Source organism: Centruroides vittatus, unplaced genomic scaffold (genome assembly GCF_030686945.1).
Source record: "Centruroides vittatus isolate TY-2023 unplaced genomic scaffold, ASM3068694v2 scaffold_899, whole genome shotgun sequence".
NCBI classification, from domain to species: domain Eukaryota; kingdom Metazoa; phylum Arthropoda; class Arachnida; order Scorpiones; family Buthidae; genus Centruroides; species Centruroides vittatus.
The window spans coordinates 1685827-1713636 of NW_027122719.1; the positions used below are offsets into that span (position 1 = coordinate 1685827).

The 27810-nt window shown below is 32.0% G+C and overlaps 3 protein-coding genes and 1 long non-coding RNA gene across 5 annotated transcripts in view; 3 read left to right on the forward strand and 1 right to left on the reverse strand.

Moving 5' to 3' along the window:
- Window positions 1–27810, reverse strand: part of csul (protein arginine N-methyltransferase 5) — a 324839-nt gene that overhangs the window by 269108 nt on the left and 27921 nt on the right. The window lies entirely within an intron of this gene.
- On the forward strand, window positions 52–1387 carry LOC136990282 (uncharacterized). Its single transcript, XM_067288667.1, has 4 exons — window positions 52–243; window positions 351–401; window positions 472–928; window positions 1034–1387. Exons 1-4 carry the CDS (start codon window positions 223–225, stop codon window positions 1276–1278), a joined length of 774 nt encoding a protein of 257 aa, XP_067144768.1. The 5' UTR covers window positions 52–222; the 3' UTR covers window positions 1279–1387.
- LOC136990287 (uncharacterized) lies at window positions 2710–4286 on the forward strand. Of its 2 annotated transcripts, XR_010883029.1 has the most exons (4): window positions 2710–2801; window positions 3029–3874; window positions 3945–4034; window positions 4108–4286. It is a non-coding gene; the product is annotated as an uncharacterized lncRNA (long non-coding RNA). The 2 variants fall into 2 exon arrangements; XR_010883028.1 differs by lacking the exons at window positions 2710–2801; window positions 3029–3874 and having other exon boundaries at window positions 3886–4034.
- On the forward strand, window positions 11266–27791 carry Prosbeta5 (Proteasome beta5 subunit). The gene is made up of 7 exons (XM_067288690.1): window positions 11266–11453; window positions 17891–18041; window positions 21601–21712; window positions 25407–25506; window positions 27091–27120; window positions 27200–27404; window positions 27616–27791. Exons 1-7 carry the CDS (start codon window positions 11310–11312, stop codon window positions 27705–27707), a joined length of 834 nt encoding a protein of 277 aa, XP_067144791.1. The 5' UTR covers window positions 11266–11309; the 3' UTR covers window positions 27708–27791.

The window sequence follows — 27810 nt, forward strand, 5'->3', positions numbered from 1 at the left end:
GAATATCAAACTTGACAATCATTACGTCATAATATACATAAAATATTGTTAAAATTTAATGTAGCCCTTAAAATGGAATTTATTTACTGTATGTGAGAAGAGAAATCTTCAAACATTTTCAGTTTATAAATCTAGCTATCGACAAAAGAATATTCTCATGATATCACTAATTTATTTTTACAGAATTTTATTAATAATTTAAGAAAAGACAAAATAGTAAATATGGGGCTTTTTCAATCAAAAGTAAATCATAATCATTTTAAAATTACAAGTTAAAATTTTATAAGTAAAAATGAGTAAGAATGTCTCAGATTATATACTAATTGGCGAGATTTATTGTTTTGCTTTAGGAATCAGATGACGAATTTTCACTAAATTTTCCAAAAAAATTTTTAAGCAAGGTAAAGTTTTCGTTCTTTATATTTAAAAAAAAAATAATAGAAGATTAATAAACAATTTAACTTTTGATAGATTGTAATTTTCTCTGAATCGAACGAAGATTGCAAAAAAGTTAAACACGTAAAAAGTTCTATATCTTACATTTCATTAAAAACTTACCATCAACAGAAACAGAGAAATGTGGAAGAGTTCGCAGCGCATGTGAAATTTTATGTTTTGTTTAATGATAGAATACCAGAGAAAATGCAACAAACAATATATTCGAAGAAAGTGCATACGTTCAAAACTAGTAGCCGATCAGATGTAGGAGTAAATGGAAAAACAGTAAATAATCGTTGGTTAAATGTTTTCCGTGCTTATGATTCCGAAACAGAAGAGGAAACCGAAATTTCAGGAGATGAAAATAATTATAATTCAAGAACTTACAGTGTCTATCGAAAACAATTTCAAAAACCTATTTTGGAAAGAAAGCCGAATGAATTAGATTATCCTCTAATAATTTATAAAAAGTCCGCTTCAAGAACGTGTGGTAAAGAAAATAATAATATCAATACAGTTTCTTCAATTAAAATGTATATAATCTTAATAAAATTTAAAAAGTTAAATATTAAAAGTGTTTTTTATATAATTATAGAATCTCGTGAAGATTCTCCAGCTTCAAAAAGAAATACTCCAAAGAAACAAATCACAGCTTTCTCAAGTTTTGAATCTGTTGTTTATGATAATGCTAAATCTCATAATATTCGAAGCGAGGGTCGAACATTATGCGACTCTGGAACCGAAGTGACTGAGAGTGCGGTTGAGAGTGATAGACCCATTTGGTTCGAAGGAACATTTAAAAACATAAAACAGCAGAAAAGTAACAATAAAAAGGCATAAAATTATGAAACACAACATGTCTTCAATAAACAAATCTAAAAGATAAAATCATTTATTTTATGTACTTTTATTTTTACTCTCTTTATATTATAGATTTACTTTGAATAATTCTGGCGATATTTTAAATAAAATATTGAAAATTCAATTCTTCGTGTTCATCATGTTTATTAGTTTAAACAGAATTTCACACATTAGCATCAATAATCGTTTTATAGAAGAACAGACTAACGGATGGACGATAGTACGAAATTTTAGGTTTACAATTTTCTAAATTACAGCTTAATCTAAATAAACAAAGAGATGCGCACTAACGTTATTAATTTAACTATTCATATTTAAATAAATTATTATATACACATACGTATGTATTATATTTGTATATTAAATAAGACAAATTTCATTTTAATTTGTAACTTGTATTTCATGGCTGCGCATTAAATATAACAGTCGACAGAACATGGCGACGATGACTGGTATGTCGCTACTCTCATATCTTGGTACTCTAATCCAAACCAGGTCCCACGGAACGGTTGATGCGGACATTTGTCTCACGGACAAATGCCGAACAGTTCGACGGTCGGATGACCGAGCGGTCGAGGTGGCAGTCTACGCTGTGCGGAACCCGGTATCTAGTCCGGACGCGTCGAAAGATTTCCAGGAGTTTTTCGGGTGGCGAGGGACGGGGCTATTGAATACAGTAGTAAAAAAATTTTGGATTTTGTTTTAGTGTAAATAGAAATGTATTCTTCTGTTTCAAGTCGAATATTCGAATAATTAAGCTTTACATTTATAAACCTATATGTTGAATTTGATTTAAAAGAAAAAAATAATAATAATTGTACACTCGTGCCAAATCACTGAGAACTTATTTAAGTAGTTTTACATATATAAGTTTCTATATGTAGAGATAAGGTTTTTCGGTATTTTTAATATTAACTATATTTAGTTTGACGTTGCATTAATACGCGAAACTCGCAACCCCGACGGCGACCGATGAATCTTTCCGTAAGGCGAAATAATATTGGGCGAAATAAATGGAAATCCTAAGAATTTGATTGATTTCATGCGATTAATATCTTTTCCGGCTGAAAACGGACGATAAAGATATTTATCAGCGTATTCAAACGTATTTCGGGCAATTTTCGGAGATTGTCAAGCTTCGAGACTAAAATTTCAAATGATCGTCTTTTACCTCTCCACGGTGGCCATTCTGCACCATGTAAATGCAGAAGATAATTTATTTATCAAATTCCAAACACAATAAAATAATTGAAGCAAAATTTAAAAAAAAAATTATAAATTAATTTAAAAAAAAATAAAATTGATATTTTAATTCGAATTTCTACGTAATTCGAACATTGTTGACGCGTCTTTTAACGTTTGTTCGAAATTCGTCACGCATGACGATTCGCAGTTCGATTGTGTTTCTTGTTGTGGTCGGACGTGCGTTTGTTGTGCTCTTCGATTGCGTGCTGTTTTTTGCGGTTTAAAGACTTTTACAGAGAAGATTAAAGATTTTTCAGGTAAGTCTTAGTCCATATTGACTTTAGACATAAGAATTTATTTAATATTACTTGAAGGATCGGTTCCAGAAGACATCTCGGCACATCGTTCGATGGTCGGCCGTTTGCGCTTCGGATTCGAATCTTTTAGATTTGAAAAGGCATTTTGTTCTTCTCGGAAGAATTTAAGCATTAATTTAAGCTTTTGTTTTCACCGGACTAATTGCAATTTTTTTTTTTTTTTACAGAATGGCGTCGTTGGTGCGGCTTTGGAGGAGGTTCCGGCGGAGGCAGACGGTGGCACCGGAGGGAGGGGGTTCCTCGGACGACGCGGAACGAGTCTGTCGTTCCGTGCCGTTGGAGGAGCGGGGGCTCGACGAGCGAGAGGCAACGGGTGAAGAAGGCCTTCCCCAAGTGCGCGTGGCGTGGCATCCTCCCGGAGTCGGGATGATGCGACGCTACACCCTGGGTCCAGTGCACTTGGCGAAGGTCTTCGGGGGTCATCCGGCCACAGACCTTGCTGTGGTGGATGTAGAGAATGACAGCTCGTCCGAGTTGACATTTTCTGGTTTGTCGTGTTCTGCCCGTTCGTCCGCGACGGCGACGCCACCGCCTTGCCGAAGCCAGAACGGGGAGGAATCGGAGGAGAGAGCCGCCGAAGTTGAGGGACCGTGCTGTCCGTGGTTTCGTTGCTGCGGACGGCTGCGGTTCCCTTGGCCTAGGCGGTGATCTTCTTCGATTTCCTCTTCTTCACCCGGATGCGACTTTCTTACCGGATTCGACACTTTTCACCCGGACTCGACACCTTTTCCCGGACGTGACTTTTCTTACTCGGTCGTGACCCACGGACTTGTCTCCCGAACGTGACACTCGGGAGACAAGTCCGACAACAACGGATATGACTCCCGATTGTGACCACCCGGACCTGACACTTCTACTCACCGGATTCGACATTCGGCCGACCTTTCTTCCCAAACAGCTGTTATGAGGATTGAGCTTCCGGTTAGGGTAGGTTAGATTAGGCTAGGCTAGGCCAGGTCGGGTTTGTCGCTCTTCTCATAACACTGTTCGGGAAGAAAGACTGTCTGATAAAGGTAATAATATTAATTTTAGGTAATAAATGAATGAACCTTCTCGTTTTCTCACTGCCTTTGTGTTTTCTAGGAACATTTGGGAGGGAGAAGAATCTCCCTCCCCAACTTTACCACCAAGAGGACCAAGTGGACACGTGAATATTTTCCGAAATCTCCGATCGTAAGAACTCTTTCGTTTCATTTTTTAACACATCTTATTTTCGTATTGTAATTTACTGTTTCTTTGTTTATAGACATGCCGAAGATGTTCTTCGATTACACACACACACACACACACACACGCACGGACATAACATCACTGTACACGAAGATATACACCGTTTAACCTTTACTCGAATTCTCGCACTCACGCACTTACACGCCAAGCGCCTCGTTCTGTGTAATTCCACACAATGAAACAACCCGAACACTCGCTTCCCACAAATCCAACCCCTGGGTCCTCGTCCCGGGAAGTGGAAACGCCAATTTTAAAGATTAAGAGACTTTAAATTGGCGGCCGAAGGGGCTCTGGTAATTACACATCTTGCACGGATTAAACAGAATTTCACACATTAGCATCAATAATCGTTTTATAGAAGGACAGACTAACGGATGGACGATAGTACGAAATTTTAGGTTTACAATTTTCTAAATTACAGCTTAAAGACAATGAACGAAGATGACTTTATGAATCATTGTATGGGTTTAGATTTAGCACTGAAGGTTAATACTCTGATGTAAGGCCGCGACTACATCAGCCGTAAAACAGCCGTAAAACCTCTCGCCGTAAAAGCTTTTAATTACGTGATTTATTTGCGTTTGCGCTCGGATTGCGGTGGAGGTCCGGCTAGCGAAGCTTTTTACGCCGACAGTACTATTACGGTGTATACGTGATATATCGATATAAAGACAATGATTAGATTTTATGAGTTTTTTCTGTACTATAATTACAAATGTAGTGAAAGTAATATCATATATTGACTTTTATTATTATATTATTAAGATAATATACTGCACTTATAAGCTTAGCTTTTTTATTATATACTTTTCTAAATTGAAGGATTTTCTATTGGCGTGTTTTAGGCATCCATTATTATAATCGGGATACCTTTTGTCGTAGATACGTGAATACTTTCGGATGTCTTCGATCAATCTTTCCAGATCTTCTAGAGTAGCCACGAGAGAACATACACAAAAGCTCGTTTTCCGTCAATTTCGCACCGTGTCACAATGACCTAGATTTTTCTGTCTTCTGATTGGTGGATGGTTTACGGTCGTATTCGCTTCGAAAGTTGAACACTGCTTAACTCACTTTTACGTTGGTTTTACGACCTGCTCAGGCGTAAAATATCATGATCACGTGATTAAAAGCTTTTACGGCGAGGGGTTTTACGGCCCTTTTACGGCTGGTGGAGTCGCGGCCTAAGTGGTAGCGATTTACTCGAAGTAAAATATTTTGTGCCGTATGCTGCAATGATTTAACAAATGCGATTCCATTACAAAGTTGAAATGTACTGTTTAAACTGCACGATTCCTTTCCGCATCTGTTGTCAATAGAACACAGAATATCCGAAAAATTAGATTTTGACAATGTAATTAAAGGATTTCGCTGAAATCAAAGCACGTAGAATAAATTATATGATATAATTCTGTTTAATTAATACTCTTATTTTATATGTCTGAATTCTTTACAACTTCGTAATATTTTAAAATTATATATAGTTTTGAAGGAGCTAGTAATTACGGCGTCTGTGGATGTAATAATTCCCAGAAATTAGGCCTACAGAAATGGGCGGTATAATTATGATTATGGTAAATCTATTTATATGAATTGTAAAAGAAGTAAGCTATAAATAATAGACATGGATTTACGTAAAAGATTTTATTATTGCGATTTTAATAATGTGAAAGAAGTAAGATTTTCTAACAATATTTTCAAAAGTAAATAATTAAAGAAGTGCTTAAAGTTTGCTGTAAAGTAAAAATCGTCAATAAAAATGAATATTAGTGATATATCAATGGTAATTTTGCTGTTAATTATTTTAATGAATGCTCCTGTGGGGCAAAACTATAAGATACGGCAGAAAATGAAACTCAAACCCACGAGTAAACCAAGCTTGTCGTTCTTCAGTTTGTCAACTGATAAAAATGCAGAATACAGTGAACAGTTGAAGAATGTGTTATCGTCACCACACTTTAAAAAATACAGTGGCATATTTTTTCCACGAAGTGTGTCGAACTTTCGGAAATTTGACTGGGTCGTAAGACCAAATAAACATAAACAGAAAAGTAAAAAATTACAAATGAACATGAATGAAGATTACGATGAATTTGAGCAAAAACAAGATATATCTAAACAGAAAATATTAAAAAATTTAAGACATAAAGTTACGAAGGTTTCTTCATTTATAGAAAATTACCAAAAGTACAGGGAGTGGTATTTTAAGCAAAAATATACAAATAAAAAGCTCGAGAAAAAAGGCAAAATGGACCAAGCAAGAAAATTGAAGAAAAATTTTAAGTTTTCGGAGGAGAGTGGTGATCAAAGTCGTTTTAATAGAATGCTAATTGGTCCAATCAGGCAGAAAGGTGATGAAAATAAAATATTAAAAGGTAGAACTGGATTGAATAGAAAGCTTACTGAGTACGAAAAAAAGATCATATCTAAAAAAATAGGTCGTGCGATTTCGATAGTATTGGTTGTTTTCGTTATAGTGTCGTTGGTGTCTCTTGTGGCTACTGCGCTCGTACACATTTTTTCTAAAATATTTCATGAGAAACCAACTAAACAAGATGAATACGAAACACCTCAACGACCGAAGTCGATCTTCTTCATTGATATTGATTCATCTCTGCGTGATGAGAGCGAAAAACAGAAATCTGGGTCAGTTTTATCCGTCAGTTCAGAAGAGGCACAGAAAGAAACAGTTTCACCATTAGAAGAAACACCGGAGGACAAAGATATTGAAGAAACGTCTCCTTTATTACTTCCCAAATCAATATCACAAAAAATTGAAAAGGATAGGTATCATTCCTCAACTGCAACCGAAACCGTACAGATGATGGTCAAAATTACAGAATCCAATGATAAAAGTCCTATTTTTGTTGATATAGAAACCAAATATAGCTCTGTGACTTATTCTTCCAGTAGCTCGTCCCAAAAAGAGGAAGAAACCGAATTAGACACCAATGCCAAATTTTCTAAACACCAAAATTCAAACAATTTATACGAAGATGAGATTTTTTATTTTCTAAAATCTTCCGGAATGCCATCGAAAGACGAAAAACGCTCGCCTGCCGTCACAAAGACGAATCGGGATGGTAATGCATTTCAGGACATAAAAACACGGAAAATCGATAATTTTAATAAGGAATGTGGGCTGGAAAAGCACCAAATTAACAAATTTTCATTAAACAATCAAGTGCACGATCTGTACACAGCTCATACCATCAAACATACCAATTTACCATCAATTCTCCAAGTAAAAAATGAAAGCTTGAAGAATTCCAATTACATTATGCACTCAGGAGATACGTACAAGAAATCATCTAGAGATCGTGGTCTTAATTTTAAAGATTTTAAAATAAATTACGTTGCTTTAAGCGGATCCACTGGCGAAGAAATCGAAAAATCTAGAGTAAAATTTTGCGCCAGTTTGGATAAAGCAAACGAAAAATTAATGGAAAAAAATTTCGGGAAGAAACAAATGGATTCACAAAATCGAAACAATAATCTGGTCTCGAAGCATAATCAAACGGATCGTCAGTTAAGAAGAGAAAATACAGAGATTACACTGGATACAATTGAGAATTTTTATTCTAAAAGAAATTTTGTTTCTAAAGAAGAAAACTTTATTCATTAATGAAATTTCGGAAGTAGTATGCTTAATCGAAACAAAATTAAATTAATTTATAAATAATTTTTAATTGTATTAATATGGTCGATTATTTTTTAATAAGTTAAATTGGAAATAAATAATTTTCAAAATTTCTATGTGGTCTTGTTAAAAAGTCCAGCGCCGAGTTGCTTAACTTTCCCGGCAACATTTGGTGGCACCATCTGTTATCATATTTTATCGAAATTTTTTTTTATATTTTTATATTATAAAATGACAGAAAGCTTGATTTTGACGGTAGGGATGAGTTTTATTTAAAAAATTGTAAACGCTAATAACCAGTAAAATCGTCATTAAGTCTGACCCTACTGGAAATACACACGAGCTCCTCTATCTCCTCATCATCTCGACTTTTAATCACCAAAATTTAATAGTACCAATTTCCCTAATAAAAAAATCTCCTGCAAAATTTCAGAAATTTTCGATAAAAATCACAGGAGTTATTAAGTTCAAAGCAGGTGAACAAAATCATGCTCCACACACACACCTTAACATCCATATATACAAAAAACTCTTTCAAATTTTTTGCATTTCTCGGCGTTTCAAGGTGTCCTGAGTCCAAAAATATAAAAAACTTGGGGTTATCATTTTTTGATCGATCGCCATACTTTCCCTCTATTATATATAACAGCCGGAAGAGTAGAAATACAAAATTATTTCTTTGTAAATATTACGAATAATTTTTATTAAGCAATTTAGGTACTTTTTGGACTTCCGCTCTATAGACACTAAGAGAGCTTTTTATCAAGCCCCATCGTGGATTCGGCCAGGCCAATATGAAGTCCAGATGCTGGGGGATAGAACCCGACGAATCATTTCCGAAAAATTCCTAAATTTTTCGATCAATCCTGATTCGTTCCCGGATACTCCAAAGCAGCAGGCTTATACCTTAACGGTATAATTAACCTACTGGTAATCCCGCTCTCAAAAAATAATAGGCTAATGTCAAATCCGAGCCGCTGGGCCACTCACAACTGTGTACTCCACAACGGCTAAATGGTCAGCACGTGGTCTCTGTTCAAAATTCTATATTTTAAACCAATTCATTGTGTTCTTCATTGTAAAACGCGAGTATACATTAGTGTCATAAAAAAGAACATGAACATAACTGATGTATAGTTGTTTTGACGCATCCCTGCAGTGATTATGATTTACATAAAATGTTAGAACATGAAGTACCACTTCACGGTCGAGTAATTTCATGTTTTATCTTAAGTCTATTTATTTGCGATTGAAATGAACTTTAGAGGGCAGTTCGACCTTTTCAACAAGACAGACGTAAAAAGTATAAGTTTGCAGGTAATATTAGAGAGGTTGCGGCGGAAGTTCAAACGTTAAACTTGTACGGCAAGCAGAAGTACACGTTTGACGTTTGAACTCTAAGTAAAATACGTTGTGGCGCACGTTCACAACAATGAAGGTTGAGGCGCACGTACTCGGCCCAAAACGTGTACGTCGGACGTTCGAGCGACGCCATTGGAAATTCTAGAAGGTTGATAATGGCGTTCGCTACGTCTAAGCATGACGAGTAGAAGATCAGTTTAAACTTCTTCATTTTTTGTGTTTGGGGTTAAAATTATGACGTATTTTTTAAAATAATGATTATTTAAGCATTTATGAATAATATCGTAAAGAAACAGACGATTTTAATCCAGAAATTATTTAATTATTCAATTTTTTAGCAAATGATGTGAAGTGCCTATAGAATTTAAATGTATTTGTCTTCATAATAGCTTATCATAATTCTGTAGGATTAGGTTTGTTCTTTCACAGCATTTTCTACCATCAACAGCGTAATACATCTGTAAATTTTCTAAAATTAATTTCCCAACCTGCTTTCGGATTTACTTCGCTCAACAAAAGTATTGTGAGCCCGGGAGAGTGTCGGAGGAAGTCCGAATGTCCCTTCCGGCAACAGGCCGTTGACCTACTCACTTGTCAAGGATGGCTGTTACGTTTTGTTACGCGTTACGCGAGTAGAGAGGAGGTGAGATGGGGTCGACGATAAGGTGTGGCCGACAGTCAAGTAAAGACTTCATTTAACAACAAAACAATATTTATTAGAATCAACGAAAAATTTAATTACACTTCTAAATTCGCTAAGCTCTCAATTACGCGTAGGGGGAGCTCGAGAGAGTTTACAAATAGCATTTCATGCCTCTTTGCACAGTCCGTAGACGACGGAATATCCAAAATTATAGGCACTAGGTCAAATTTTCGCGACTCCGATGAACAATTAATTCGCGGCTCGTCCACAAGCACGTACGACTGGCAGACCGAATGAGACTCCCCTGAGGGGGGAAAGACGCGGTTTTTATAGATTTGCCCTGGAAACTAAGTCATGAGATCGTTGTCGGACGGAAGAAAATGATGAATTCGGATGTTGAGTGTACAATTTTATGAGGTTATAACGTGATTTGGTTGCCTTAATAGGAAGAGCCACTTTCTGCTTTATGTTTTACACCATAAGCCAGTGTTTCTCAAACTTTTTTGTCTGGTGGAACACTGAAATTACTAAACAAAATTCACGGCACCCCTATTATTATTATTATTTTATTTTTATTTTTTTGCTTTTTTTACGGTTAGTAAAGATATGAAGGATGAAAAGTCTTTGAAAAAAATAAAAGTTTTTTAAAGTAAGTAAGTTTATTTCCAAACAACACAAAAACATTCAAAACAAAAGTTATTATTATAAAGGTATCTGGTGATAAAACGAGCTCTCAATTTTTTATGATTTACTAGTGCTAATTGATTCCTTAGCTTTGCTACCAGTAACCACTTCTTGATCATTAGAATCTTCACGTTTTCTTTTTTTAATGAAAAAATTATTCATGATATTGAACAACATAATTAACTTCAATATTTTATTATAAAATTTAATTACACGTTAATAATTTATTTTTTCTTGTTGTAAAGTAGAAAAATATTTTTATACGATGCTTTTTCGTTATTGTCCGAACATATAACAATAATAAAAACAATTACTGCATTCGACGCATTTATATTGCGCTTCTACTCGCTGCAGGAACAGAAGAACAGACGACTAGTAACTAGTTCGTTTTTTTTTTCTAGTATTTACGTATCGCCAATTACCGAGTCACCGAGACGAGTGGCGACGTAACAAGATTAGTAGAAAAAAACCAATATTAATTTTTAATAATTGTTTTAATTATTTATTTAATTTAATACTTTAATTCCATTATTTTAAGTAATTTTAATTTAATTATTTAAAAATTTCGCGGCACCCTTGTGGCGTACTTGCGGCACCCCAAGGTGCCGCGGCACCCGCTTTGAGAACCACTGCCATAAGCCAACGAACGTAAGCGGCGGCTTATTAAAAATTGAAATACAGAACAAAATATTTATATTATCTAAAATAATTAAATTTATTTTTTATTTATTTTATAAAATAAACTTTATACGAATTGGTAATTAATTTAAAATACGACTTAAATTATTATTATTTTTTTTATTAAATTAAAAATTAACCTCTGAATAAACTTTCGATACTAGCGCTCCTAGTGTGAAGAAAATATTCTATCAATATTCTGCTAATCATCATGGCACTCGAAGCTTTAGTAAGTTGGCCGAAGAATTTTCGTTTCGGACGAATGTCTGAAATTCAAAATGGTTTAACATTAAACGAAGATTTCGTTGGAAATTCAGTTTCACGTACCGCCTTTGCACTTCCACCAGTTTCTGAGGTAAACTACCATCATACTATTTGAGTATCGTCTGTTACAATTTTTATTTTTAATTAATCACAGTGAATAAAGTAACAATTAAATAATATCGCAACTTAATGGATTCATTTAATATAAATACATACAAATAAATAAACATATTGGTATGTAAATATAACTTATATACCAATATAAATTATACGGTAATTGTATAGAATCATTACATGAGTTTTGATTTTGGTTATAAAAATAATTAAAAACAAAACTCAAGTCTTATTTAAAAATCAACACCTATTGAATAATGTTTTTTTATTGCATTACTCTGTTTTTTACTAATAAGTTCCTTATAAATTTACAAACCCTAAATGTCCATTTTAATATTTTAATCTTTTCTCAGAAAAGTTTTTAGTAAACCCATGTGTTTTCGGGATATTTGCTTATTACGAGTCAACGAGAGAGAATGCCAAATGGCCAAGCGGTTAAGGTGTCGGCTTACTGCTATGGGGACTCAGTAGTGAATCTGGACGGGTTGAAAAACCCCAAGATCTGGCATTTGTCCTGCATATGTTGGGTCTATCCCTCATCGCTTGACTGCTTTATTGTGGGCCTGACCAAACTTGTAATGGACTTGATAAAAAAAAAAGCATTCTTAGTGCCAAAGGACAGAGAGAGTGTAAAAAAAAACTTCAACAATGGAAATAGAAATGTAGAAAATGTGGGTGTACTATAGATTACCACCTATGGAATTTCAGGACTTTGATTATATATTTGAACTCGGGACCAAGACGAGTTCAACGGTACCCTATTTTTGGACCAGAGATAAAAAATAAAAAAGTTATCATACTTTTTAAGTTACCATACTTTTTTAATGCTCTCATGAAGACGGCACCATAGATGCTAGTACTGCCATTTTGTAGTAAAGTCTGCAAACCATGACGTCGAACTACATTCATCTCCAGTAGGGTTAAACACGTGATACAAGAGCGGAGAGAGTGACGCAACTTCCGATCATCACGTGATTGCCATTTCGGTTAATGTTACTTATGGCAGCGAACATGGCGGCCGTTCCCACTGTTTGTGCTCCCGACTGACCTCCCGGAGGGGAGCCGCCGGCAGGCCGCCATGTGCTAAACGTCACTAGTTATTGATTCGCGGTAGTTCTTGAACAAAGTAAAAAAGGGGGGGAAATGTCTACTAAAAGCAGTTTTAACGGCAAGCGACGTGACTCCTGATCGCGATAGCGAGGCCGACTTAGCGGAGAGAGTGACGCTACTCCCTATCATTGCGCGATCACTGGAAAAAAGTATAATAACTTTTTTATTTTTCATCTCCGGTCCAAAAGTAGGGTATCATTGAACTCGTCTCGGTCTCCTGAGTTCAGATATATACCCAAAGACCCGAAATTCCATAGGTGGTAATCTATAGTATACCCGAAAATGTGAAAGATTATTATGCTAACAAAACCTCTGTACCTTATACTTTGAACACTTGGGAGTTTAAATGCAAAATTAAAAAAAAATTCTCCTTGGAGTTTGAATTATGTGCACAGTGAAAAAAATCTGCTTGAAGAGAGCAGAATTTTTTTTCACTGTTCATAAATGCAATCCATTATGTGTCCAAGTAATTCTCACTCTATCTTGTGTTATGTTTGTATATTTTCCATGCTTTTTTTGGTGTTTGGTTATATATATGTAGTATTGTGTGTTATTTGTTGATTTTTTTTTTTTAACATTTTCTTCATTCAGTCTTTCTTTTAAATTAGATAGAGTTAGATAGCCTAATAAATAGGATTTAACAATTTGGAGGGCTTATCACACCAAGGCCAAGTTAGATAGCCTCTCTAACTCTATTTAATTTAAAGTCGTGGGCTAAAAGCATCGTTTATTATCATCAGTCTTTCTTTGTTGACAGCTTTTGGATGCCCCCTTATGTTTTGTAACTTTAATTTAAAATTTCCGAAACAGAACTTTTTAAACCACATTTGACATGTTCAAAGTTTAGGAGTATCTTCCCCTTACACATTACAAATTTTTTTTTTTTTTTTAACTGTATGTTGTTATATCCTTTATGAGACTCATCAAGCATAATACAGAACCTCTATTATCTGGACTAATTGGGAATGAAGGTAGTCCAAATAAGGAAAAATCTGGATAATCGAAAAAAAATAATAATTGACAGTGAAAGACATATACATACAGTATGAATAATTTTTATTTGTCTAGATTTACATATAGCTTCAATATTAAATTATTTTTTATTAAGGAATTCAATTAATGACTTTTGTTTAAAGCTAGCTGTTCTTTTTGAAGCTGCTGAATTGCAAATACTTTTAAGACATATAAGTTATACTCTTCTTAGTCTCAAACCACTTCATGGCGACATCTAAGCACTGAAAAGCTTCAGAATGTGTAGGACCAATATCTCTTACTTTGCAAATCTCTTCTTCGTCTTTTTGATCTTGTTCATCTGAGGCAGATATTTCTTTAATTATTTCCTCACCTTTCAAAATTTGGAATCCAGGATTGTTTGCATCGTAATTTAACCACTCGGTTACATCTTCTTTGTCGTATTCAGCACTTATTGAAATTTGTGCTATTGCTTCCACAATGTCTCCTATACCACTTTCTACTGTGTTACTGGAATTTACTAATGGTCTTTTCAAAATTTTGTTCCATGCATTTCATCACATACGTACATAAACAGTGTCACAATTCGTCAAGTGCAAATCAGCAAATTCGTACAATTTTTGTTTATTTTGAACAATCCAGATAATCGAGGTTCTACTGTATGTCCAAAATGCTTTTTATTCAAAGACATTACAACTTGATGTTATTCAAACAAAATAGGAAGTAAAAAGTTTAAAGCACACTTCTAAACAAAGAATAAAATCTCACATTTCTATATGTTAAATTTCACAACTGTTATAATTAAATCATACATCTATGTTAAGATACCAAAGTCCATAGTGTGCAATCAATAAATATAATTTTTGTTTTATTATACAGTATTTGCATATTTTATTTATGATTTTTGGGTTTTATTCATTATTCAGACATTTAATTCTGTCATTTTTACCTTAAATTATGTGAATTTGCTGTTTTAAGTTTATCGTGGATATTGTTTGGGGTCTGGGAGTGGATTCATTCATTTTCCATTATTTCTTATGGGAAAATTGATTCAGAATTTGAATGACCTCCTGAAATAAATTAAGTTTGAAGTATAAGGAAGTAGAAAGTTTGAAGTGTAAGTTTGAAGTTGTAATTAAATAGAACAAAGAATGATCCTTAGATTGTTTTTACCACAATGCATGTAGGAAAGTTACAATACACTATGGGAATTATAATTAAAACGTCATTGTTTTTCATTCTTTTATTCTTACAGTATTAAGGCAATGCTGATTAGGCAGGTTTAGCCATCCTCTCAGTATAGCCGGATAACAACTATTTCCCATTAAAAACTAACAAAAACATAAATAATTTAAAAAATTAATACAAAACCAATTTGTTTTTATTGTCACGACTAAGTGCATAGATGGACACTGGGCATTTCTGACATCATCTTTATTCAGAATATCCTACAGGCTGATACACGTTTTGGGCATAAGCCTCTCTTCTGCCAGCATGACTTCCAGGATTTCTTGTAGGTGGTGTTAACATGTATACATCCTGTTTAAAATTACTTATGTAATACTAAACAGGATGTATACATGTTAACACCACCTACAAGAAATCCTGGAAGTCATGCTGGCAGAAGAGGGGCTTATGCCCAAAACGTGTATCAGCCTGTAGGATATTCTGAATAAAATGTCAGAATTGCCCAGTGTCTGTCTATGCACCTATTCGTGACAATAAAAACAGATAAAAGAAGACACGGTTTCAGAATACACAACAAAACCAATTATAAAAATACTATATAATTACAATTAAAATACTGAAATTATATACATAGTAATAAAAGGACAAGTTACAAAAAAATAAATATGATGGTGAAAATGCATACACAATAGAAAAGTTACACACACACAATAAAAGTACAAATAAAACAAAAGAAAAAGAAAAAACATTACATGTACAATATTAAAAGTTTATATAAGGAATAAAAGACATATATGAATATGATATGTTAAAAAATGTATATATGATTAAAAGTAAAAAATACAATAATAAATACATAAAAATGAATTTACAAATACTGTGCATCTTGTTTTTATAGGTTTATATTTTAAGAGATCAAGATGAAAAAACTTCAAAATCTTTCATGTGATTAATAATACGATAAATATGAAATACTTAAATGGATGGCTATCTATGTAAATGAGCAATGTTTTGTATAATGCCAACCTTTGTTATGTATACATAACAGCTGGGAAAGTAAAAGCTATTATGAGGTAAAGGAAAAAAAAAATTTGAACGTTGGCAGTTATTTATGCTAAGTTTAACACCAAATCAATTTACTAGTTTCACATAAAAAGTGTTCAAAAGAGCATAATTATTTGAGGACTGCTCCTGACTATTTGGAAACTGCTAATATTTTATCTTAAGCTACATTAAAATCTCAAGGTTACATCTACAGCTCTAAAAATATATGTAAATGTAATGAAATAGGGGAGAGTCTTGCAGTATTTACCATCTTAATATTTTTGGCTGTAACTAATGTAAGACTTCAGAAAAACTGATTTTACAACAGTAATATGATATCTCAGAGAGTCCTTCATAAAGTACAAGGTATGATTTCTTCAAAATCTTGCCTAAAGTACTAATTATTTTGAAAATAAAAAAAGTCATGAATTTGGGCAGTGCAAATATTGTTAGCCAGTACCAATTAATTACTATTCTAAAGGATATTAAGATCTTAATTATAATATAAATTGTTTTAGTGATTTTTATTCAAGTAAATAAAAGTACAGAATTTGTTGACAATATAGTAGAATAGTGTACTATTGTACTATAACCAATAACATTTATTTGGAAAAGTGAATACTAGGAAAACATAGGAACAAATCTTTGAAAGTTTATAATGAACTTCACTGGTTACACTTGTCATGGATAAAATACAAAATATTTTCTTGATTGGCACATTTAATGTGTGCCCAATCCTTACATGCAATACACTATACCAAGTCTTCATAAATGAATTTTTAATCTTGACCTTACTTATAAAAATCTAGTTTTTCCATTTCTTCATCAAAAGTCCTTTGCAATCTGAGAGACCATACTCATTTTTACCAACTTGGATTGCTCTCGTTCGGTCTATTAATATTGCTTTTGGAACTGAAAATGTCAAATCTGACTGTCATTGAGTCATATTGTTTACAAGAACTTCATCTATTGCCATTTTCATGCCAGCTATGGCCAATTTTACTTTCTTCTTTTTTTCACTTTCTGCCATTTCTCTCTAAATTGAGAAGTAAGAAAACAGACCTTTTCTGTAAAAAATTCTGTAACCAAACCAAATAGATCCCTAGTCTATTTGGTTTGGTTACAGAATTTTTAGGGTTAGGGTTGTGGGAACCACTAGTGAGAGAAGTTACTTGTTGGTATTTACTATGTCAAAAGTTATTTTTGCAGCTTTAATTCTACTTTGGGGATTAGTTAATTTCATTTTAAAATTTATTTTGTCTATAGTAATATTAGGTTAAGATAAATCGTATTAGTTTCACAATATAAAACCGTATATAAGGGACAATTTCCAAAATGTTATCCACGTGTCAGTGTTCTTACCTGTTATTTTTGTAAATTTTTAATGGTGTTTCTGACAGCTCTCTTAATTTATCTACAATAAAAAAAAAAACATTGTTTTTTAATTTCCATAATTGCATTTGAAACATTTATTGTGAATTTGGTTCAATAACTTAATTTCAGATCAATGATTTGATAACCTATAACAATTCCTATTAAAGTATCATATGTTTCATCTGAAAAAGATGTGATTCTAAAATTTGTAAAGAGAAATCAGTATTGTCAGCAGATTTTAATCTTTAAGGACTGAATTCTTTGTTCCAAATTTGCACTTTGTTTTTTTTTTTTTTTTTTTTAATTTCTAATCCTTCTAATCTAGCTTTTGGATTATGCATAACTTATTTTATTAAATCATTAATATTTTAAAACGTTCAGCTTTTTCAGTCATTTCAGTAACATGGACTAGATGCTGTTATCAGAATTAGTAACAAGAAGAATAAAATCTTGATCATCACTTTTGATGTCTACTAAAGTTTTACTATCATTTACAAAACCACTCTCTTCATTAGCTTATTTCTTTTAGAACATTCATCTCTCAAACTTTGCTATTAAGTTTCTAAATTTGAATAATTTTTCCTTGTGTGATTACATTCTTCTTTTTAACAAATGGATATTATTATGTTTACAGAATTTACATTTTATTCTGTTTTATATAAATTGGAATGTATGTATGTATGTATATTATAATGAATAAATTTGATATTTAATTTTATTTATCAGGCTGCACTTGGAATTAAGGATATTAAAATATGTGACAGTGGAAAGCGTATTTCTATAAATTATAATAAAGGAACAACAACTTTAGCTTTTAAATACAAAGGTGGAATTGTTATTGCTGTTGATTCCAGAGCAACTAGTGGTAGCTATATTGGTAAGAAGTTTCCATATATATATATATATATATTAAAATAAATGTAATTTAGGATATTTTTACTTTATTTCTTTATACAAAGTCATTACTTCACAATTTATTGATTATGCAGATTATTTAATAAACAAATTAATGGAATGAAACATGTAAATGACTTTAGATTTATAAAAACAAATCACAGTATTTTCAAAATTACTGAAACTTTAATTAAACATAATATGTATGAAGAAAATATGAAAGCCCATGTTTTGTTTTTTTATATCTTTTAATGTATATAAGGTTTGATTTTTAAATTTTTCATTCCTATGAATATTAAAATATTCTGGTAATTATAATTTATTATATATATTAATGATGGGATTATATCAAAATTTCTTTCAATTCCAATTCTGCCAAAAATTCCAGATTCTGATTCTTTTGAATACTTTCTAAAGTTTATTTTAGTTAAGAAAAATTAATGTTTACATTATGAGCATGATAAATTCATTAATCAACAAATATCAAACTTAAGAATGAAAAATGATCAGGAAATCTAGAATCAATCTTTCAAAAGAAACATGAAAATTTTCCATTTACACTTAGATATGCATGTTTTTATTGTGTACTACAAAATAAATTTGTAATCTTATTTCAACACCCACATCTTAATATTGTAACACCTATTCTCAAAAAAATCACAACTAATTCTCTTTTATTCAAAGAACTATCCTGTCATGTCATCTGGGGTCACCATCTTTAGAAACTGCTTTGGTGGCTGATGCAATGACTAGGGGAAGGTAAATGAGAAAATGCACTTCTTTCTTCATGCTTCTCCCAATCTGTATGTCTTGTGAATGCATTAATTCTATTATATTTAACACTAAATGAGGTTTGCAAATGATACAATGAGCTGAACAAATACCATCATCATTACAAGTAATTAATTTTTGAATTCATTCACTTAAGCCAGGGATTGCCAAACTACGGCCTGCGGGCCAGATCCAGCCCACTGCAGCACTGTGCCACAAATGAGCTAAAATATAATTATTTATATGGAAATATCATAGATTGTAGATCAGCATTTCTCAAAGTGGGCGATAACGCCCCCTTGTGGGCAGTGAGTAAATCTATGGGGGCGCTGGAGGCAGGGTACTGAACAGTGATCAAAGGTAAAAGTTCTCTTTCTTCTGTCAAACAGATAAGAGGAAACATTGCATTTAATGGTTTCCAGATGTTGAGAACAATGTACGGTAAGGGCACAAAGTGTGAGATTCATAGAAAAGTTTTCCTAAGAATATTTCCAATCCTTTCTCACACGGGGGCATTGGGTATAACTTTATGGAACAAAGGGGGCGGTGGATCAAAAAAGTTTGAGAATTACTGTTGTAGATGAACTTATTATGTAGAAAAAATAAAAATAAGTGTAAATAAAAGTGCCAAAATTGGTCCAATCTGATTTTTGCATTTGACAGTAATATAATTTTTAGGAAAATCAGTGAAATGAAAAATTCGGAGACTTTTGCAACTTTGGATATCACAACGTTTTTTGTGTAAGTACCTGCAATGAAATTTCTAAAAAGCAATTATGAGCTTGCTGCAGCAATTGTGTTTGTGTATTGGTAAATAAATATGTTGGTTTTCTTATTTTTTGTGTATTCAGTATACTACTATATCCCTTTCCATGCGGGCGATCTACAGCAAATAATTGAGTGGAATTCGTCATGCGGCGCATTTTTTGCAGTTTTTGGATGATATTTAAATCTCGATATTTCGCTTTTAAATCACGTTATGTTTAATCTGTTTTTTGCGTTTGATTAAGAGCATATTACAGTTTACGATTGTTTAATTTTTAGTTTAATAGAAATTTAAAATAATATTAAAATTTGAAGCTTACGAACAAAAGAAAAAAATAATTAATTTACAGAAAATCGCTAAACTTTGTACATTTGTTAGTTAGATACATCTGTCTTCTTTTAAATAAAAGAAACCGCAGCTCTCTAGCTAGAGCGGGGGAGAAGTTATTGTCATTATTTACACTATGTCTCTAATTACTTGGCAGGGAGAGGGTCTATTTTACCGAAATATTTATGGCCCAGGGGTGGTCACGAAACACTTTTTGGCTTAAACAAAGTCAATCGACCTACAGAATAGCGAATCAAAGCTAAGATCGCTGGAAAATCGAATATAACGCAAAATAATCGAATTTTTTGATTAATTAAGCCGAAAGGCGTATGCCGCATCATGAATTAACGGCAAGTCACGTGACATACGCCTAAAGGCGTATAACCGCATGGAAAGGGATATTGAACAAAATGGTTATGCGACCCACACTCATCATTTTCTCAGTTATCTGGCCTGCTGTGCAAAAAGTTTGGTGTCCCCTGGCTTAAGCCATGAATGCATAGACTGATTCATCTTGAAAAGTCAATTTTTAAAACTCAAAATAGCAGTACAGTTGGCAAAACAAGTATTTTTACCCAGAATTGTGCAAATCGCACGCATTAGAAAATTTAACATATTACACTATTGTCTGTGAATCATAACAAAAACCTTAATAATGATGATGATAAAATTATTCTCATTATAAGTAAACATAATATAAATTAAATTTGAATTATGACTATTTACAAAAATTATTAAATTTCCGAGTTTATCTTACATTCTTTTTTACACCTCAGAGAATCACAGGCTTGAATTAACTTCATTAGGACAGATGGTAAGTTATAAAAAACTAACACACAAAGTTAAAATTGATCGGAATGCCGACCTTTTAGTTGAGGATTCAGCGTCCTTTAACACTAATTTAACAATTTAATAATTTTTGTAAATAGTCATAATTCAAATTTAATTGAAGATATCCTGGGGTGTTATCATGTTATCATGTGTGCTTTTATAATATAAATTTTTTTAAATAATTTTATTTTTCAATAAAAATATGTTTGTTTATATTTTAAACTATTTTGCTGACCCCTGGCCTTGATTTGAAACTGAATAGTCCAATAGTTCAATGTTAATTTGCTTATAACTTAATTAAAATTTTAAAAATTTTTAATCTTTGACTGAAATGGATAATTAATTTTCTTATTAAATGTGGAAGAATTGCTTTTAAGAATTGAAAATTATGATGAGATTTCCAATCTGATTACCAGAAAATGCTCAATTTTTCCAATTTATGATTCAAATTAATCATCCCAATACATATATATATATATATGTATATGTATGTATATATACAATTTAGTTATTAGAAAATAACATTATTTCATACATTGAAATCATTTGGATATTTTGATTGCTATTCTAAAATTTTGTGCTTCAGATTTAAATATTCAAATTAGAATAAATGTTTTTTTCTCTTTTTACTTTGAAGTATTGAAATTACTATAATAATGATCACATATCTTAAATGTACTGTGTACAGTAAGTTTTTATAAGACAAGATAAATTAAAAACTCATTTTGCACTTATATTATTTGTAATACAAGTACACATTGACTATTTTATTCTTTGTATAAATAATTCTAAACACCTTTTGCTTGAAATTTATGCCAGAGCTTAATTATTAATTTTTGATTTTTAGGATCACAGACTATAAAGAAAATAATTGAAATTAATGAGTACCTGCTGGGTACAATGGCTGGAGGTGCTGCTGATTGTGTGTATTGGCAGAGAGTCTTAGGAGAAAAGTGCAGGTAATTTTATTTTTAAAAAGTTAATAAAAATGTATTGATCATAATTATTTATGTACTAACCTACATTATCTTCTAAAAATATTTATTTTATAAGTGCTTACTTGAATAAAATAAATTTAGAATAACAGAGCTTATATTTAAAAATTGTGAAATTTTGTACGGAGGATTTCCCAAACCATGTTAGAGCGAAACTGGAAGTTGTGTTGTACAGGAAATATCTCTAACTTTTGAACCATGTTAGAGCAAAACTGTGTTGTAGGAGTGCTTTGTTGTACAATGGATACCTGTATGCCAAATAAAGTATGTTCATTTAATTTTCTTCCTCTTTACACTACTGAGCACAATCAAACAAAATTTTCTCCAACATAGAATAGCTTTGACTTATAAACTTTCTTTGGCTGCATATAGATCTCATGTATCTTCTGCTTTTTTTGAAAATCAGTAATTTAGGTTTGCTTGCTTTTGCTTGATCATTGTAAATTTCATAGTATGGACCTAGGCGTTTTGAACCTTCTTTTGAAGTTTTTACTTCTTTCCGTAAAAAAATAAGTGTCTTGTTTGCTCAGTTAAGTTTATGCCTTCCTGTATGTTTTTGAGTTAAAATTTGAAACTGGAATTTTTATCTCAGCTGTCACTTCTGAATTGATTAGTTTACTTTTTGATTCCATTCTTAATAAATGTTACTTGTACAACAGCTGGTAAATCCCAAGTACTTGTACAGTACATCTTTGATAGTCATAACATCAAATCTTTCTCGCTTTCCAATTTAGCAGGTTATACTATTGCATTGATTTTGTTTTCTGCCTATTCAATTGCTTTTCCAAATGAATGACAGTAGTATTACATTTTCCCAAATGTGCATTTAATGTCAACAACATTACTTCTTTGAGTAATAAAGCTATGATTTTGATACATTATGCAAATAAATAATGTTTATATTCTATCATTTCATTAGATTTGAATCATTTTTCCAAAATCTATTATTATTTTTTGATATAATGGGTTTTAAAGATACATGTTATGCCAGTATTTACAAAGAAAAGAGAATGAGAGTTGAAAAATTATATGCAATAGTAAGGAAGGCTCAAAAATGCTGTTGAGATTTTCTGCAATTCTCAATCTACATTAGAATGAAACTGTATTATATGAGGGTTGCCTTTATTTGAAAAATTTTATTAAATTTTAAAATTTGTAAAGAAATATTCTGGTTGGAAATGAATAGTGTTTTAAATTATTGTATATGGATTAAATGTTTTATAATAAAATGATTAAAACTATTTTAAAAATTTTAAATGCAATACAGTCAAACCTCTGTTTTCAAACTTAATTCATTCCTAAAAGTTGTTCTAAAACTGAAACTAAATTTTCCCATAAGAAACAACATAAAATGGATTAATCTGTTCTCGATGCCCAAAACAAAGCCTCTTTTTTTCTTTTATCTTTTTAGCTGTATTTCTGTATAAAAATGCCTACAAATGCAATATAATATTATCTGTATCTATTATATTCAGCGACTGAACATCTTGCTTTATATAATATATATATATATGTCGTATTATTTTGCAGTCGTAGTCGTGGGGTCGAGTGTAGGGTTAGCAAAACAAAAGAAAATTGGAGACCATAAAAACACGTCCGTTCACTTTCAGGTCTTCACTCGAACTCTCCTTTATTCTTTATTGGTGTTGTTAACCTCATTCCAAAAGAGACGAGATTAACAAAGTAAATTACAGAAAAATATACAAAAATATATACAAAATTTAAAATATGTTATATATATATATATATAAAGCAAGATGTTTAGTCACTGAAATGGAAACCAAAACTAACATTTTCAAAAGAAGTGGTATAGAGACTGGACTGCCTGGAAGAAATATAACAAATCAATAAAGATGAACACCAAGTGCTTTATCCACACCTTCCCAAATATTATGTTTCAATTAATTTGATTTCAATTTTAATTTAAATTAATTAATTTTGATTTTAATTTCAGTTTCAATGTAAAGGCCAGAGCTTTATTTCATTATTTTTAAAATTAATAAAATTTAAAAATTTCCAATGGGGCTGGAAAATTTTAATTTAAAAAATTTTCTAAATAAAAATACCAAGGAAAAACCCTTGTTTTGACTTTAGAGGTGATTCACACATTCAAACAATCATTATAACAAGAAAAGGATTATTCTCACTTTTATCATACAATTGTAAGTTATCTATCAAATGCATATTGCCAAAGTGACAATGCTTCTGCCTCTTCAATGATTAAATTAGATTTCAGAGTCAAAGTGATTACCAATGTTATCGATGATTTGTGTTGTGATGTCTAATGATGTGAGACCATCTCATTGCCACTAAATTCTGAATCTGTAATCTCATCATTGATTGGTTGTGCCATCGACTTTAATGCAGGAAATGTAGGGATTTGACCATCTGTGTGTGTATAATCTGAGGCCAGCTCTTGCAGAATAGCTTGTTTTGTAGCTGAGTATAATACAACCAGGCAACTGGGGCATATATGAATTCAAAATTTTGTTTGTAAACCAAATTGTTTGAAAAGTGAGACGAGGTTTGACTGTATTTTGATAATTATCACAATATTTGATGTGAGTAACTGATTCATATTTAAAATTTTAAAAATTAAAGTTGTATTTGTAAATGATATATGAAAAAACCATTATAATAAATTTTATAAATTATTATAAAACAGTTCAAATCAAAGGAAAACTTTAAGTGTTTTTTGAAAATATTAACGAGGTTGAGGCCAAAGTTTTAAATGCGAAAATGTCGGACATTTAGTGCCGCTTTCCTGTAAGCCTAGAAGTTTGACAATGGTGTTTGGAAAGTAAGTGGAATCATGCTCAACATTCCAAATGCCATTGTCAAACTTCTAGGCTTACAGGAAAGTGGTGCTGAAGTCTGACGTACACATTCTCACATTTAAAACTTCGGTCTCAACCTCACTATTGTATTTTGGAATAATTCTATATTAATAAATTGAAATAATAGAATATAAAGAAAATATTTTCTATCCTTTGCATTAATCAAAGAAATACAGTAGAGCGTCGTTTATCTGAATCAATTGGGGACTGGGGTTGTTCGGATAACTTTATTTTTTGGATTATTTTATTAGGGATAAGTTAATATATTTTTTCGATTATATACAAAAAAATATATTAACTTATCCTATGTTGAAATTTTTCTCCGTTGTGTGTCGCTTCGTGTTGAATTTTTGTCGATTTTAAGCTAACAAAAATTTTTATAATAATAATTGTAGCTATTGTATCGTTAAAAGTTATTTCTTTATTTTGTACAAACAAAATAAATATATTGAAAAATATTTTTAAAAAAATTGTACTTTAGAAGTTAATCTAGAATAGAAAATGTTCAGTTCAGAATGACACAGTCTGACTGGAAAGCTTTCAGTTAACTGACGTTTCGTTTGATTGGCTTTTGGATAAACGACGCTCTACTGTACTGGTAAATATTGGCAATATAACTTTTAATTTGCTCTGATCATTAACTGAATATAAAAAGATATATATGTAAATCTTGTGATATCTGAGGTACAGTACTTAAACATAATAACTAAAAACTTAAGCATGACTATACTTCGTAATATAATTTACAATATTATTTTATTTTAAATGTATGTTGTATAAATCAAAAATTATATTTTAATCACAAAAATTCTTTTTTTAAGGATTTATGAATTAAGAAACAAAGAACGTATATCTGTAGCTGCAGCTTCTAAATTATTAGCAAACATATTGTTCAATTATAAAGGAATGGGTTTATCAATGGTAAGCTTAAAATTAAGAAGTTTTTAAATTAACCTTTATAGAAATCTTAATTTTATAGTTTAATTACATAAAAATATTTGAAATATAATTTTTATTTAAGCTATATAGAGTATCAGTGTAATTATACAGGGTGACAATAATTAACCCGTACAAAGTTTGTAGCAATGCTGCACCTGAACTTTTTTACTGTCACCAATTTACATAATATTGTTTAATTCTCCATGATTTCCTGCCCGTGTAGATATACTTTCGATGTAATAAGGGTTAGTTCTTTATTTTTTTAATGGTGTCGAACAAATGTTGTGCAATTTTAGAGCTATTCCGGCAAGGAAAGCATCAATGTGAAATTGTTCGTCTGCTCGGTGTTCCAAAAATTACAGTCTCAGATGCAGTTCGGCGATTCAAGGAGCTTGGCCACAATGGTGACCGTCCCGGACGTGGAAGAAAGCGCACTGTCAACACGTCTAGGAACCGCAAGATTATCACAAAGCGAGTTGACTGACATGCGAAGGTCTCCGTGAGAAAAATTGCTCGTGAGATCAGAATCAATCGTGAATCGGTGCGGTTAATGGCGAAGAAGGAACTCGTACTCAAGCCCTACAAGTTCCAAAAGGTTCAGCTCCTCACCGACGAAAACAAGTGCGTGAGACTCCAAAGATCCCGTTAACTCAAGCGTCGGGCCGCAGGTCGACAATGGGAGTGCATTCTCTTCACAGACGAGAAGCTTTTCTCCGTACAACCATCAAAACGACAGGAACTGGTCCGCGGGGGCTCCTGGAAGCTCAGCCGTCATCGAACATCACAAAATCCAATGTCAGTCATGGTTTGGGGCGGAATTTGTGCGAGCGGCAAGACACCCCTTGTTTTCGTCGATCAAGGGGCCAAAATCAATCAAGATGTGTACCACCATGACATTCTCGAGGCTGTGGTACTTCTGTGGGCTCAGCAGCATTTTGTCAGTGCGAAATGGACGTTTCAGCAGGACTCGGCGCCGACACACAGGGCGAAGAAGACTCAGGAGTGTGCAAGGCTCATTTTCCCGATTTCATCTCGTCTGCGGAATGGCCACCGTACTCGCCGAATCTGAACCCAATGGACTACAGTGTGTGGTCCATTTTGGAGGCCAGGGCCTGTTCTAAGCGCCATGAAAGTTTGGAGTCGCTGAAGCAATCCTTGCGCTGGGAGTGAGACAAACTGTCTCCAGAAGAGTGCGGCCCATCGCTGAGAATTTCAAAACGCGTTTGGGGCTCTGCATCAAAGCAAAAGGAGTCCACTTTGAAACTGGCTGAATATCTGATTAATACGTAAAGTATTGTCACTGTTATATGCTGTTGTTTTGCTAATTTTCATTTCTTTAATAAATTTACGATACAAAAAACTTGTACGGGTTAATTATTGTCACCCTGTATATAGTATTCTATATATATATTTACTTTTTTTAAATTTAAGAGTTATCTACAAATAATTTTTATAAAACTATTTTTTTATTATATTTTATCAATTTATTTTTAGTTTAAAAAATTAGTTTGTTTTGAAACTAAAATTTAAAAAAAATTTACTCAATATCATATTAATTTTTTTTAGGGTGTTATGATATCAGGATGGGATAAAAAAGTATGTAGAGCCATATATTTGTTTTGTTAAAATTATATAAATAATAATAACTTAGAAAAATATATAAATTTTTTTTCAGGGACCAGGATTATATTATTTAGATACTGAAGGTAATCGCTTTGCTGGAGATATGTTTTCAGTTGGATCTGGATCAATTTATGCTTATGGAGTAATGGATCGTGGTTATGACTATGATATGAGTGATGAAGATGCTTTTGATCTTGGTCGCAGAGCCATTTATCATGCTACGTACAGAGATGCTTACAGTGGAGGCATTGTTAGAGGTATCAAATAATGTAGCTTATTTAAGTAATTTCATACATTTATTTACTATTATTATTCAAAAAATTATTTTTTTTGATCATCCTATATATGTTGAAAACTTTTAAATTTTAAGTTTTTATCTCAAACAAAATATTTATAAATTTTTAAAATAGCAGTAATTGATATATTAATACTATTATTATTTTAAAATTTTATTGTGTTTTTTCCTAGTTTGTCATATGAGCAAAACTGGATGGAAAGTTATTAGTGAAGATGACTGCATGAAACTTCATTATATGTATCAAGATGAAAAGATGCAATGAAATTCTTTTTAAATAAAAAATTATTTGTTCTTTTAGAGATGTAACATTTCAAAATTATCTAAATACAATGTTTTATAAACTTTTGTTTTTTGTATATTTTTAT